Genomic DNA, 15,955 nt, shown 5'->3' with positions numbered 1-15,955 from the left:
ATTTAAGAAAACAAAACCAAAACAGGTTAAGCAAAGCAAAATAAACCAAGCAAGAAACCCTCATTAACTTGCCATTTGCCAACTTGACTGTTTTTTGAAACTGGACAATATCCACAGAATCAATTTCTCTTAATCTGTCAAGCATAGCTCCTCCCTTGGGAATCCAGTGACCCTCCTGGGGGAAACTATTTGCTGGAATCCTTTGAATGGGAATGGAAGCAAGGAAGACAGTCCAAACAGAGCCTGTGCTTCTCTTGGATTTTATTTCTGGGCTTAAGAGAAGGGGACAAAAAAAGATGAAAAACCAATCTTCTCTGCCCCTGGTAAGGCCAGGTCAATTTTGTGTCGCAAGGGGCCACTGTGTACAGGAAAAGATTCTCGGTGGGATTGGATTCTTGGGGCTGAGGGAGGAGGGGATTGGGGATCTAGACTCCTGGGTCATAGGGAGGAAAGCACTGCAACCCCAGGTTCCTGAATCCTTTCCACCAACATATATTGGGGGGCTCATTTTCTTGGGTCCAAGTCCTAGGAATTAACTGTCCTGGATGGTTTTCTGTATCCAGTCCTTGAACTTGCAGAGGTTGGTGTAGACGCCTGGCACGTGGGGTAGGCCACACTGGGCTTGTCCAAAAGACACGAGGCCCTGCAGGGACCCATTGCAGACCAGGGGGCCCCCAGAGTCACCCTGTTGTTGGAGAGAGAGACAGAATCCAAAACACAGAGAGGTGGAGACAGATTGAGATCAGAAAGGAACCAAAAGACACCAAGAGACAAAGGGAAATAAAAGATAACAACATACACCTTCCAGAACTCTGACTGGTCCCTTTCAGAGCGAGCCTTGACTCTAGGGAGTTCTGCACTCCTCTTTCCCTCTTTTTTTTTTTTTTAAGACTTGATTTATTTATTAGAGAGAGAGAGAGAGAGAGAGAGAGAGAGGCAGAGACACAAGCAGGCTCCATGCAGGGAGTGGATACGGGACTCCATCTTGGGACCCCAGGATCACGCCCCAGGCCAAAAGCAGGGGCTAAACCACAGAGCCACCCAGGTGTCCCTACACTCCTCTTTCCCAACAGCTGCTTGGTTCTCCTGGGTTTGTTATTCTCTCTTGCTCTATCTCCTCCCTGTGGCTTTGTCTCTGACTCCCCGAGTCTTTGTACCTCTCTGCATGGCTTTGTATATTCTATCCCCCCCCCCACCATTTCGCTTTGTGTTTCATCTCTACCAGTCTATTTCTCCGAGGTACTTCTTTTTTAAGATTTTATTTATTTATTCATGAGAGACACACAGAGAGAGGCAGCCTCCGTGTACCGAGCCTGATGTGGGACTCGATCCCGAATCCTGGGATCACTCCCTGAGCCAAAGGCAGGCGCTCAACTGCTGAGCCACCCAGGCGTCCCTCCCTGAGGTATTTCTGTGTATGTGCTCGTGTCTATTCCTCTGTTTCTCCATCTCTCTCTCCCCATGTCTGTTTCTCCCTGAGTGTCCCTCTCTCCCTTCTCTACCTCCCTCCTCCCTCTCCCCATTCCCATCTCTCACGTGGCAGGAGTCCTTTCGGTCCTGTCCTCCGCCTGCGCAGAACATGCTGGGGTGGTACACAGGGGCATAGAAGGCATTGCAGGTCTCCTCGGGCACCACCGAGATATTCACGCACTGGAGCACTTGGGGCTGCCTGCCTGCGACACAGAGCTCTGGGTCAGCGCCTCTGGCTGGGAGGAGAACCCTGTAGGGAGGGTGAACGCACTCACACTTGGGAGCTCACCATCTATCAGCTGACCCCAGCCAGAAACGAGGCAAGAATCCCCAGCGGTCGGGCACTGGGAGGCGATGCTGATGTTCTGGATGGTGTCAGACTCGGACACCGATTCTTTCAACTTGATGAGCATGAGGTCGTTGGCGACAAAGGGTTTGTTGTACTCTGGGTGCTGTATGGAGAGGTCAGTCTCCATCATCCGGCTGCCTGGCTCCTGGTTGGCCTCAAGACTGTGCAGTCCCAGCCCGATGGTGTAGGAGCTGAGGACCACCGGGCACTGGTTAGTTTTGTGGCAACTACACCGCTATCTACATTGTCACCCTCAACCTCAACCCCGTCTCCACCCACTTACCCCAACTCCATCCGCCTCGCTAAACGCGACACTAAGAGCTACCTAACCAGGGTCTCAAATCCTCCTCATTTGCACAATCAGCAATTCAGCGACAAGAACTTGTCTTAATCCACTCAGGACTCAGCAACTGAGCTGGGATTTCGACCCTGGGCTGAGGCTTTGCAAAGCAACAGCTTCCGCTTCGCCTGCAGTCTCGCTGCACAGGTTCCACTCTTAGCCCGAGATTAGGCCCCTCGGCTCAGCTAACGTTACCTCCAGGTCCCCCCCACTCCGCCCCCACCCTGCCCAGCACTCACTTCTGGAAACAGTGTGCGGCTGACAGCACCCATTGCGGATGCACCAGAACGCCCCCGCAGAAAAACTCGTCTTCCGTGAACAGTGCCGCCTGCCAGGGCTGTGAGTGCGGGCTGCAGTCCTCGCCGTTGATGATGTGGCTGCCGCCACCCGAGGCCAGGGATCCTGAGGGCGGATCGGGGCTGGGGGCGGGCTCTGGGTGGAGCCAGGGCTCCGGGGGGCGAGGCCACGGGCTAGGGGCGTGGCTAGGGCTTCAAGGGTGCAGTCGGGACTGGGGCTGGTCTCAGGGTGGAGCCGAGGCTCCAAGGAGCAGGCTTCGATCCGTGCAGGGGCGAGGGCCAGGCTAGGGGGCAGGATCAAAAAGCAGGACTAGGGCTCCCGAGGGCAGGGTCGCAGCGCACGGGGCGTGGCCAGTGCTTCAGGGGCGAGGCCATGGTGCAGGGGCGTGACCGGGGCCGCATGGGTGGGGTCAGGGATCCCGAGGGCAGAGTCAGGGCTCCTAGGGACGGTGTCAGGAATGTGGAGGTAGTCTTAGGAGGTGGCACCAGGCCTCCTGGAGGCGGGGTGTTGATGCAGGGAGTTCAGGGACCAACTTTCTTGGAGTGGGATGGGAGTCCGGAAGCGGGGATCAGAGTAAGGAGAGGGGAGTTGCAGCTTTGAGGCCGACACATCCAACTCCAAGACCCACATGCAATCCCTCTCTGTCTGTCTCCCTCCCTCCTCCCATCAGTGCGCGCGCGCACACAAACACACACACACACACACACACACACACACGCACCACGCCAGGTTCGTGCACTATCCGAGCCACAATCCCCCAGAACAGACAGAAACCCTCCAACAGGGTGCAGAGACAAGAGTGACACCCCAGATGCTCAAGAACACCCCCACGCTCTCTGTGGCCCTCCGAGTTACGCCTTCCCCCAGCTCAGCTTTCTCCACAGTCGCACCAGCAACAAGCTGGCTCACCGAGAAACCCCATCATATCGCCCCGTGACATGGGCCCCTGGGGGTCCCTGGATCAGAGACTCCGGAGGTAGGCACATATTCCCAGCAATGGGTGACCAGAAGCATCATCTTCCTGTCAGCGGCACCCTGAGCTCCCCAGGCCCTCACAGCATTATCCCTCCTTCCCCCCCCATTACCCCCCGGGGGATTTCAAGGCACAGACGGTCAGAATTCTTCATCCTGGAACGCAGTGACTCACCGGTTCGACTACACAGCCCATCACCCTGTCACACACAGAGGTGTGCAAAGCTACACACACACAGTACACAGTACACACACACATACACAGTACACAGCAGCACACACACAAACTCTCTGTGATACGAGGAATCACATATGTTTAACTAGAGAGCATCAGTCACATGGTACTGTCATACAGGCAGCTTTAGTCATACGTGGGAGGACCCTGATTCATGCCTGCACAGCCACAAACACTGTGCCCTCAGGCACAGACAGTCACACACACACACACACACACACACCCTCAGATACCTGTGACACCAAGGATGAGGTACCCCAGGAAACAGCCCCAGGGGCTTCCTGCTGTGGTCATCACGTCAGCGCCTGGACATGAAGGTCAGTTTCTGATGAGTCTGGGGGACCTACAGCCCAAATCTATCTGTTTCTGTCTCTCTTTCTGTCCCCCTAGGGTATCATTGGTCAGACAAGGACCTGTGCCACCCCTGCTCCCCCTAATAGACACATCGTAGGTCTGAGATCCTGGCCCAGAGCCTCAGACCTGGAGAGATTTAGAGAGGGAGAGAGGAAGGGAGAGGGAGAAATAGAGAATTCTGCAGAGAGGAAGGGATGGAGAAGTTGTCCTTCTATGTCTCAGCTGGGAGATGGGAGAGTAGGAGCATGTAGGTCGGAGGGAACTGAGAGGGAGCACTTGCACGAGATAATCAAAGACAGTCTGAGAACCAGAGTCATGGAGAGAGACATTCAGAGAAACAGACTAGGGCAGCCAGAGAGAGAAGTGAAGAGACACTCCTAACTAGAGAGAGAGTGAGAGAGACCTCTTTGGAGGGGAGGCACAGAGACACAGGGTCACCAGGCTGAGAAGATTCACAGTGACAGGGGCTTGTAGGGAGACTGCACTCTTAGAGGCGGTGGGCGGGGCAGGGACCACAGGGGCACTCACCTGGCTGCCTCTGGGCTCTGGGATCCTGCGCTGGGCTGCGCTCCCACTGGCTGTTTCCTGCAGGGGCCCCTGTGGGACTTATAAGCATCCCCAGCTGGGCCGGCCTGCCCCCGGGGACACATTCCTGGGGTCAGGTGCTGCATGTTTCCAGCTCAGCGTTCATGGGGCTGCCCTGGTGCCAGGCTACCATCAGGAGGCCAGAGGTGCTGGAAGCAGTGACCCAGCAAGGATATCCTGGAATTAGGGTCCCACTTGTTTCTTGGTTTTCTCTCTCTTTCTGTCGTGTTCTTATTCTCTCTTGCTCTCTTTAACTTTCTTTTTTTTTTTAATATTTATTTATGTATTTATTTATTTGAGAGAAAGAGAGCACAGAGGGAGAGGGAGAAGCAGACTCCTGCAGACTAGGGAGCCTGAGATGGGGCTCAATCCCAGGACACCAAGATCATGACTGGAGCTGAAGGCAGATGCTTAACCATCTGAGCCACCCAAGTGCCCATGTTCTCTTTCATCTTCTCTCTCTTATGTTCTCTTATTTTCTCTCTTACTAAATCTCTCCCATTCTCCCTCCCTCTCTCTGTCTTCCTACTGTGCTTCCCCAGCAAACCTTCCTGGGTTCAAATCCAGACTGCGTCATGGTCTACCTGTGGAACCTTGGGGTCACTGCATCTCTCTTAGCCTCCATTTTCCCATCTGTGAAATTGGGGAACCTTAGTTCTTCACTCCTCAGATACATCCAAAGAGATAATGCAGGGAAAGTGCTTTGGCACAGTGTCGGGCATGTAGTAGGTGCCCAGTGAGCAAGATGAAGCCCTTGCTCAGTGAAGAGCAATTGTGTACCTGCCACCCTCTGAGCTCTGCTGTCTGCCATGGAGATGCAGGAAGGAACAAGCAAATTCCAGCACTCATTAAGGTCTCATCCTAGTAGGGGAGACAAACAGAAAAACTGAAAGGAAATATCTAAGAGTCACCTGTGTGCAGAGAACACGGGCAATGGTAGAATGACTGGGGCAACGGGCTGTCAGCAGATAAGGGGGTGATTGGGGAGCCAGAGGAGGGGCTATTTAGGTTGACAGCCAGCATGCCATGTGAGCCTTGCAGAAAAAAGAGAGAACTCTATGTGTGCAAGGCCGAATAAGGAGAAGGAACAGAGCAGATTGTGCAGGAGTTTAAGGGCTGGGGAAGATGTTTGGGGTTTATTTTAAGTGCAATGGATTTTAAGCATAGGAATAGAGGGAGTGACATGATTTCATATACTTTTAAGAGACATCTTGCATGGAGAATGGCTGTAGGGTGAGAGGGGAGCAGAGACCAGCACGGAGGTGGGGTGATGCTGTGGTCCCAGGAGAAGAGGAATGAACAGACAGATGCAGGGCTCATTTTGGAGGTAGAGTCAATTTACTCACCAAGGGGTGGAGAGTGGAGAGGGAGGGGAGGTGAGAATGGTGCCTCTGAGGATTGGTCTGACCATTTGTGGTGCCATTTGTGGAGGTGGGCAAGGAGATGTGGCGGCAAGGTGGAGGTGGGGATGCAAGTCCGGAGCCAAGTGGTTGGACACATGGGCAGGCAGAGGTGCAGGCAGAGGTCAGCACTGTTGAAAAGCAGTGGGGAGTCACAGGGGAGAGGTGGTGTTTAGAGCCATGGGGTTGGGTGAGATCACCTAAGGAGCAGGTGTGGACGGCTTTGATGAGGGGTTGGGTGGCAGATGACCGTGATGATGAAGCATGAATGTCTGTGCTTCTCTCTGCCTCTCTCTGGCCTTGTCTTTGTTTCTCTGACCCTCTCTCTTTCTGTGTCTCTCTCTTAGTACCTGTCTGGTTCTCTAGCCCTGTCTCCATTTGTCTGCCTGCATTCAGTCTCCTGGTGGCACACAGACCTCCACCCCTGCCCTGGTCCTGGAACCAATAGCCTGACCACAAGGACAGAGGAGGCTGAGAGGAGGGTGGGGACTGGTCGGCAGGAAGTGGTGTGGTGCAGGGTGGGCTCAGGTCTCACAGCCACCCAGACGTGACTAAGGTCTGGTGTGTTGCAGGAGGCAGGTTAGGGCCAGTGCTGAGGCCCAGGACTGGGCAACTGAAAGAAAAGAGAAGAAAGGAGACATCACATCCTTCTGTCCCTGTTTTGTGGCCTTTCCTATGCCCTGTCGTGCTTGAGGTCACGTAGAAGTGACCCACTTATTTGGGGGTGGACAGAGACAGAGACAAAGAGAGACAGATGAGCAGAGAGAAAGTTGCAGAGCTGAGTAGATGGAGAGGAACAGAGACAGGGAGAGAGAATAGGGGAAAGAGATAAAGGCAGAGGGAAACAGAGACTAGAAGACCAGAGACCAAAAATGAGACAGAGACAGATAGATCGAGTCACAGATGGAGAAATTATCATGCATCCTGGAAGTCATTTTAAAAACAGGGACAAAAGGGAGTGTGAATTTCTCCCAGCGTGACCCACTCCAGCCCCCGAGTGAATTCTGAATAAGTGGCACCCCATTCACAAGTCCCCTCTGATTCTGCAGCAGGCACAGCAGCCCACCTGCAGGATGCCCTGGCAGCACCTCCAAACATAATTCAGACCTCGCAGGTCCCCCACCTCGGGTCCTCTCTCCCAGTCCAGACCCTTTCCACCTCGTGCCAACTTCAATCTATTCCTTTTTTTTTTTTAAGATTCTATTTTTTTTAATTTTATAAATTAATGTTTATTGGTGTTCAATTTACCAACATACAGAATAACACCCAGTGCTCATCCCGTCAAGTGTACCCCTCAGTGCCCGTCACCCATTCACCCCCACCCCCCGCCCTCCTCCCCCTCCACCACCCCTAGTTCATTTCCCAGAGTTAGAAGTCTTTATGTTCTGTCTCCCTTTCTGATATTTCTCACACATTTCTTCTCCCTTCCCTTATATTCCCTTTCACTATTATTCATATTCCCCAAATGAATGAGAACATACACTGTTTGTCCTTCTCCGGTTACTGTGGCCAAGTTCAAAAAGGGTGTTGCCTGAGTTCTCCTCTGGGTTCAATCTATTCCTAGAGGGATGTGGCTCCTGCCAGATGGCCCCCAACCCTGTCTCATGTAATAATGAAATAGACATTGGGGCAGATTATATCACCTGAAGAGAAGTGAAGCGTTTTCCTTCTTTATTAAGAGCAATGGGGGATTCGGTAGGGAAAGCCCCACAAATCCTCATGTGGGCATCTTCCTTCTCTGTTCCTGACCTAGGGAAGAGAGAGGCCAGCAATGAGCAGGGGCAATCCTGGGGTCTGCCTGGAATAGGAGAGAATGGAGAGAGGGAGTTTTACTGGGGAGGAAGAGCAGTAGCTTGCTCCAGCCTGGGGAGCCAAAGAAAATGTCCTGGCTGCATGTACGAAGGGAGGACAGCTGTGGGCTGTGGGAACCACCATAGGGAGCATCTCCCAGCTCTTCTGCAGCAGGAGGGTTTGGGAGAGACCTCAGCAAATATCAAAGGAGCAGAAGTTGAGATGGTGCCCCATGTGCACCAAAGGCCTGGACATTCCCCTATTTTTCTAGCACCAGCCAAGTTGAGTTATCTGTTACAGATTTGCAGAAGAGGATGGGAGACCCTGGAAGTGGCTGAGACATTTCCTGTCAGGCGGATTTAGGTCTGCTTCATCCAATACAGTAACCACCATGGGTGGCTACTAAGCACTTGAAACATGGCAAGTGTGGTAGAGGCACCGGCTTTTAACTTTTATTCAATTTTAACTAATTTAAATGTAAACACTGAAACATGATTCAGTATTGAAAAAGTTTTGAGTACATTTGGAACAATCTGTGTACATGAATCTACATTTTTCAAGTCAAAGTTTTATAGACTCTGCATAGAGATCAATTATTTTTTTTAAGATTTTATTTATTTATTTGAGAGAGAGAGAGAGAGAGGACAAGCAGAGGAGCAGCAGAGAGTGGGAGAAGTAGAAGTAGATTCTCCACTGAGCAGGGAGCCCGACGTGAAACTCGATCCCAGGACCCCAGGATCATGACCTGAGCCAAAGGCAGATGCTTAACCAACTGAGCCACCCAGGTGACCTGAGATCAGTTGTTTCTGATGAAAATTTAGCATTTGGATGGGGATGCTGCTGTAGGTGTAAAATATCCACTAGGTCTTGAAGACTTGGTATAAAAGGATGTAAACTATCTTATTATTAATTTTATACTGCTTCCATGTTGAAATGATCATTATTTGGATATGTTGGGTTAAAATAAAAATAATACTAAAATTAATGTTTCACTTGCTTCCCCCTCCTCCTTTTTTTGAATGTGGCTGCTAGAAAGTTTTATTTTTATTTTTTTAAAGATTTTATTTATTTATTCATGATAGTCACACAGAGAGAGAGAGAGGCAGAGACACAGGCAGAGGGAGAAGCAGGCTCCCTGCAGGGATCCCAACGTGGGATTCGATCCCGGGTCTCCAGGATCGCGCCCTGGGCCAAAGGCAGGCGCCAAACCGCTGCACCACCCAGGGATCCCTGCTAGAAAGTTTTAAATCACGTATTTGGCTCATTGTTGCAAATTCAGCTGCCAATTTGTTAATTAAAAGTAGATTCCTCAGGATCCCTGGGTGGCTCAGTGGTTTAGCGCCTGCCTTTGGCCCAGGGTGTGATCCTGGAGTCCTGGGATTGAGTCCCGCATTGGGCTCCCTGCATGGGGCCTGCTTCTTCCTTTGCCTGTGTCTCTGCCTCTCTCTCTCTTTCTCTCTCTGTCTCTCATGAATAAATAAATAAAATCTTTAAAAAAAGGTAGATTCCTCTTGGGATGTCTGGGTGGCTCAGTTGGTTGAACATCCCACTCTTGATTTTGGCTCCGGTCATGATCTCAGGGTTGTTGGATGGAGTTCTGTATCAGGCTCTGCATCATGCTCAGTGAGGAGTTTGCTTGAGATTCTCTCCCTCTCCCTTTGTCCCTTCCTCTGCTTGTGTAGGCTCACTCTCTCAAATCAATCAATCAATCAATCAATCAATCAAAAAATCTTTAAAAGTAGATTTCTCTCTTCAGGGGGAAAGTCGTGGTTTATATTTCCAATCTGAAAGGGGGGTGGCTTATGACTTCTGGGCCCTTAAAAGGCACATGTTGTTTTCTGCCACCTCTGGTTATGGAGAAAAATTCGTTGCACTTCCCTGGCTCATTTTGGCAGGCAACTGATGCATTGACCTAATCATAGGCTGCAGGCACATCTGGCCTGCTTCGCGGAGTTTGGGCATCTTGAAAACTTGTGGTAAGAATACTTACCATGAGATTTACCCTCTTAACACATTTTTAAGCGTGTGCTACGGTATTGCTATCCTAGGCACTCGGCCAGACAGCAGATCTCCAGCACTTAATCATCTTGCGTGGGCGAAACTTTATACTTGTTGAATAGCAATGTCCCATTTTCCCTTATGCCCAATCCCTTGGCAACTACCGTTCCCCTCTCTGGTTCTATGTGTTTGATTATTTTATTTATTTTTCAGATTTTATTCTTAAAGTAATCCCTATACCCACCGTGGGGCTTGAATTCACAATCCCAAGATCAAGAGTCACATGCTCCACCAAATGAGCCAGCCAGGCATCCTCTGCTTGACTGTACTGTTTTATTTTATTTTACTTTAACCATGTAGATTGGATTTTATCATTCAGAGCTGCAGAAACATTAAAATGAATGTAGGTAAGAAGAGCATATGCAAGGGTTTGCTTTTCATTTCAAAGTTCCACGAGAAACTAACATAAAATAGGCAGTTACAAATTTGCAGAAACCACAAATGGAAGCAATCACCCATATATAAAACATCTAGAAATTTGCTAGCTATTTTAATATCCCAATGAAGAATCTGAAAAATATTCTTTACTAGGAACATATGAAATCCACTCTTAAACAAAAAGTCTTATCCAAGTGTGTGCGTTGATGGTTAGATAGCCCATTTTTTAGAAGTGTAATCATGCAGTATTTCTGGGACTGGCTTATTTCACCTTAGCACAACGTCCCTCAGGTTCGTGCATGTTGTCACACATGGCAGGATTTCCTTTTTAAAGTCTGAATAGTATTCTATTGTGTGGATATAGTACCTTTTCTTTTCTTTCTTTCTTTTTTTTTGGTACCTTTTCTTTATCCATTCACTTGTTGATGGACACATGGGTTGTTTCTACACACAAATAAACATCTCTTGGAGACTCTGATTTCAGGTCCTTTGAATAAATAATCAAAAGTGAGATTGCTGATCATACAGTAATTCTACTTTTAATTTTTTGAGAAACTGCCACACTATTTCCCATAGCAGTAATAGCATTTATGTTCCCACCAACAGTGAACAAGTGGTCCAATGTCTCCACATCCCTACCAACCCTTCTTACCTCTGTTTTTGTTTTTGTCTTTGTTTTCATAATTGCCATCCTCACAGGTATGAAGTGATATCTCCCTATAGTTTTGATCTCCATTTCTTGATGAAACATTGATCATTGTTTCATATACCTGGGGGTCATTTCTATGTCTTCTTTGGAGAAATGTCTATTCAGGTCCTTTGCCCATTTTTAAATCAGGTTATTTGTTTTTTGTGTGTTTTTGTTATTTTGCTTTTTGCTTGTTTGTTCCTGCTATTGAATTAAAGGAGTTCCTTGTGTAGTTTGTATATTAGGACCTTATCAGTTGTATGATCTACCAGTATTTACTCAAACTCCATAGGTCACCTGTCACTGGGCATGGTTCCCTTTGCTGGGCGGAACATTTTAGTTTGATGTGATTCCACTTGTCTATTATTTGCTTCTGTCGCCTATGGTTTTGGTGTCATATTCAAGAAATCATTGCCAAAATCAATGTCATGAAGATTATTCCCCCCCCCCTATTTTCTTCCAGGATTTGGATGGTTTCAGGTCTTCTGTTTAAACCTTTAATCCACTTTGAGTTGATTTTTGTGTAGTGTGTAAGATAGGGATCCAATTTCATTCCTTTGCATGTGGATATTCAGTTTTCCCCACACCGTTTGTCAGAAAGGCTGTCCTTTCCCCATTGTGTGTTTTGTGTGTCACCTTTCTAAGATCAGTTGACCACATATATGTGAGTTTATTCCGGGCTCTTGATTTCAGGCATTTTTTTTTTAACTGGCCACCAGCATTGATGGATCAGGAGATTTCAAGCTTCTCTTGAAGAATCAACATCACGTTTGCATTCCCATGGACATAATCCATCATCAGCAGGCTGAGTGGCCACTATCCTAGGGGCAGCCTGCGGGTTTCCTGGCCCACACCCAGAGGCTTCCCTCATTTACATTACCTGCCTGACCCTAGGAGGCAGCAGAGTTCATGACCCCAGGGGGGAAAAAAAGAGAACACTCAGATATAGAGATATAGAGAGATCAGAGGAAAGCAAGCCGCAGAAAACAGTAATGGTCAAACACTGAAATCATAATCATACAGCATCTACATATAAACCTACTTATAGATTAAACAAACAGTTCTTTTTTTTAAGATTTTATTTATTTATTTGAGAGAGAGAAGACAGAGACAGAGCATGAGTAAGTAATGGGGAGGAGGCAGAGGGAGAGGCAGAAGCAGACTCCTTGCTGAGCAAAGAGCCCAAGAGGGGCTCGATCCCAGGACCCCAGGAACCCAGGACTCCAGGACTCCAGGATCATGACCTAAGCTGAAGGCAGACACTGAACCGCTGAGCCACCCAGGCGCCCCCAGACAATTCTTACTTTGTTCCAGGCACTATTCTAGGTTCCTCACAAGTGTTAATTGGTGTAACGTCCTTAACGTCCTATGAAATAGGAGCTATTATCACCCCTACTGTATAGATGAGAAAAATAAAGCACAGAGAAGCTAAGAGCCATTTGTGGTGGTAGAGCTAGGATCCAAACTCTCATTGGCATACAACCCCAATGTGTGTGCCTAACCACTAGGCAACACTGCCCCCTTGTGGAGCCAGACACACACACAAGGAGAGTTAGAGGGTGTGGGGGTAAGGGACAAAGGAGGAGCCCCAAGTTCTGCAGGGTGGGCCTCAGCATCCAGTGCTGGTGCTAGACAGGGAACAGAGGTGCCAGTGTACCCCAGGTGGTGGCAGGAGGAGGTGGCCACCTGGGCCTTGTCCTTGGTCCTGAACTTGGGTCTCTCAGGTTCTAAATTTTTTTTTTTAAATTTTTTTTAAATTTTTATTTATTTACGATAGTCACAGAGAGAGAAAGAGAGAGAGGCAGAGACACAGGCAGAGGGAGAAGCAGGCTCCATGCACCGGGAGCCCGATGTGGGATTCGATCCCGGGTCTCCAGGATCGTGCCCTGGGCCAAAGGCAGGCGCCAAACCGCTGCGCCACCCAGGGATCCCGGGTCTCTCAGGTTCTAAAGGGAAGGATTGAGAGTGTGGCATATGGGGTCAGACCTACTTCAGTGAGACACCGGGCAAGAGATGGAATATTTTCTGCCCCAGCGTTCAGCCACTGTTATCTCCAAGTACTGCCCCAGCGTTCAGCCACTGTTATCTCCAAGTATTGCCACCAATTTAATTATTTAATAAGTCAGAGAAATGGGGGCCCCTGTGTGGCTCAGTTGGTTAAGCATTGGACTCTTGATTTTAGCTCACGTCATGATCTCCGGGTCATGAGATTGAGCCCTCGGTGGGCTCTGCAATCAGTGAGGAGTCTGCTTGAGATTCTCTCTTCCTCTGCCCCTCCCCCTCAAATATATAAATAAATCTTTTATTTTAAAAAAATATTTTATTTATTTATTTGACAGAGAGAGGGAGCAGAAACAGGAGGAACAGCAGGCAGAGGGAGAGGGAGAATCAGGCTCTCCCCTGAGCAGGGAGCCTGATGTGGAGCTCGATCCTAGGCCCCTGGGATCATGACCGGAGCTGAAGGCAGACGTTTAACCTACTGAGCCACTCAGGCGTCCAATAAATAAATCTTTTTAAAAAAATAAGTTGGAGAAATCATCATCATATCTCTGTTTTTTCTTGGGTCATGGTGACCCTGGTTGTCTTCCAGAACCATCTCCTCTATGCACCAGGATATCCGAATAATGATCATGATAAGAATAATAGTAATGATATAATAAATAATAAAGAGCTCACATGCATCAAGCAATTGTAGTCACTATTTTACTTGTGTTGTTGTACTTAATCTTCTGGAATAAAATCAGGAACCTGTCTTTTAAAAAAACAGAGAAATAGAGAACTAGATTTTCTCATTATAAAAAGAAGTAACTTTTTTTCTCAGTAAAATCCTTATTGGCTAGGTTTGTTAGGGTGGCAGTGGAGGTGAAAATAAAGTACTTTTTTGTTTTTGCTTACTCAAGGAGGAAATGTTAAGACTATGGGCTAACATATGCTGAGCACATGGTCTGTAGAATTTTTAAGGATTTTGCATGGATTAACTTTTTTATTTTTAAAAATTCATTTAAAAGATTTATTTATTTATTTATGAGAGAGGGAGAGAGAGAGAGAACAGGGGGGAAGGGCAGAGGGAGAAGGATAGGGAGAGGGGGAATTTCAAGCAGACTCCCCAGTGAGCACCAAACCTGATGTGGGACTCAATGTCACAATACTAGATCATGACCTGAGCCAAAATCAAGAGTTGGTGCTCGACCAACTGAGCCACCCAGGCACCCCCAGATTTACTTTTTTCTATTTTCATAAACTTTGCTGTTGTTGCTGTCCTCACTATAAACAGGGGAAATTGAAGCCAAAGGCCATTAAAACCATTTTCCAAGGCCACACAGTGAGAAGTAACTGGGTTTGGGGCACCTGGGTGGCTCAGTCGTTAAGTGTCCAACTCTTGATTTCAGTTCAGGTCATGATCTCAGGGTCATGACATTGAGGTCCCTCCCATCCCCCCTACCCTTAGCCCCCTCAAGCTCCATGCTGGACATGGGGCCTGCTTAGGATTCTCTCTTTCCCTTTCCCTTTGCCCCTCCCCTCCTCTCTCTTTAAAAAGAAAAAGAAATAGCGAAGTTAGAACCCAGAGAGACTTGCATGAGAATCTGTGTGTGTGTGATGTAAAACATCATTTCTACTTAATTTTTTGAATAGGTACTATTTCCATATGGCACGAAAATAAAGTATGTTTGTTGAAAAGGCATCGAGTGATAAATCATGACCATATCCCTTCCCTTTCTTCAACTAGAGTATGTTACTTGGGTCATTTTCAAAGGTTTCGTTGCACATAACAGGCAAATGCAAGGTTGTGTTCTTATTTTTCTCTTGTCTTTAACCACCGGGCTGGGCTCCCAGCAAAGTAAGGCGTCTCCTGGTGTTCAGGACACTTGGTTCATTCTTTTTCCTGTTATAAGCAAGGAAGACCTGCAATGCCTGGGTAGTTTCAAGGTTTGTGAAACACTGTTTAGATGATTACATAAGTTATAAAACAATGACTGATGTGAAATTTACAGATGAATCATAGTTGTATCTGTGGCTATAAAGCTTTCTGCTGGGAAGTCTTTCGGTCTGAGAGAATTTAGTGGAAGGCATTTTTTTCCCCTTCTCAAGGGGCCTTGCTATTCATTTTGTGGAGCTTAGAGCTGTCTAGAAAAGAAATTGAAAAGAGAGCAAATGAAAGGTGCACACAGGGAGATCTGGGACCATGATGACTACTGTTCATTGAACACTTCCAGGGGTGCCAGGCGCAGTTTTTAGTATGATGTTTCATTTTGAAGTAATTCAAGAGTCACAGGGAGTCGCAAAGGAGTGCAGAGAATTCTCACATAGCCCCCAGCCAGTTTCCGTCAATCACATCACTCATAACCACAGTACTTCATCAAAAAACCTGACTTTGCTACAATAGTAAGTGAGGCACAGATCTTATTTGAATTTCATCATTTTTACACTTCTCTCTCTGTCTCTGACTCTCCCATCACTACCGTGAGGATACACAATTGTTGCATCACCCGGAAGAAAGTGTCTTGTGTTATCCGTGAGGGACCACACCCTTCTCCACCCTCAAGTCCTGACAACCATGGTCTGTTCTCCATCACTATAATTCTGTGACTTTGAGAATGTTATATAAATGGGATCATAGAATATGTAATGCTCTGAAATTGGGGTTTCCCCCAATCATCATAATGCCCTGGAGATCCGTCCAGCTTATTACATGTATCAATTGTTTGTTCCTTTTATAAGCATTAAAAAAATACTTTGTGTATATCTAATCAGTACTTTCACAAAAGCCTGAAAGTTGTAGGTTCTTTTTTTGTTTTTTAAGATTTTTACTTATTCATTTGGTTTTTTTAAATTTTTTTTTTTACTTATGAACTTATTCATTTCAAAGACAAAGAGAGACACGGGGATCATAAACAGGAGGAGAGGCAGAGGGAGAGGGAGAAGCAGACTCCCCGGTGAGCTGGGAGCCCGTCTATGGCTCATGACCAGAGCTGAAGGGAGACACTTAACCATCTGAGCCACCCAAGAGCCCCTGAAGGTTGTAGGTTCTGTTAATATT

At 47.7% G+C, this 15,955-nt stretch overlaps 1 protein-coding gene across 1 annotated transcript; it reads right to left on the bottom strand.

Moving 5' to 3' along the window:
* Positions 1 to 243: 243 nt before the first annotated feature.
* On the bottom strand, positions 244 to 4,596 carry KLK4 (kallikrein related peptidase 4). Its single transcript, XM_055311250.1, has 6 exons — positions 4,546 to 4,596; positions 3,897 to 3,968; positions 2,399 to 2,561; positions 1,760 to 2,010; positions 1,537 to 1,673; positions 244 to 685 (listed from the first exon to the last, which is right to left on the bottom strand). The coding sequence occupies exons 2-6, from the start codon at positions 3,955 to 3,957 to the stop codon at positions 533 to 535; spliced, it is 765 nt and encodes a 254-aa protein (XP_055167225.1). The 5' UTR covers positions 3,958 to 3,968; positions 4,546 to 4,596; the 3' UTR covers positions 244 to 532.
* Positions 4,597 to 15,955: the final 11,359 nt, after the last annotated feature.

This window comes from Nyctereutes procyonoides, unplaced genomic scaffold (assembly GCF_905146905.1).
Source record: "Nyctereutes procyonoides isolate TBG_1078 unplaced genomic scaffold, NYPRO_anot_genome, whole genome shotgun sequence".
NCBI lineage: Eukaryota > Metazoa > Chordata > Mammalia > Carnivora > Canidae > Nyctereutes > Nyctereutes procyonoides.
Note: the sequence above shows the minus strand (reverse complement) of the source record. Positions and strands in the feature narration are given on the sequence as shown.

Coding starts and splice junctions, on each gene's coding strand:
- KLK4 (XM_055311250.1), bottom strand. CDS start 3,957: ATGACCACAGCAGGAAGCCCCTGGGGCTGTTTCCTGGGGTACCTCATC. Junction 1,674..1,759: donor CTGGGGTCAGCTGATAGATG/GTGAGCTCCCAA, acceptor TCTGTGTCGCAG/GCAGGCAGCCCCAAGTGCTC. Junction 686..1,536: donor ACCGAAAGGACTCCTGCCAC/GTGAGAGATGGG, acceptor CTCCAACAACAG/GGTGACTCTGGGGGCCCCCT.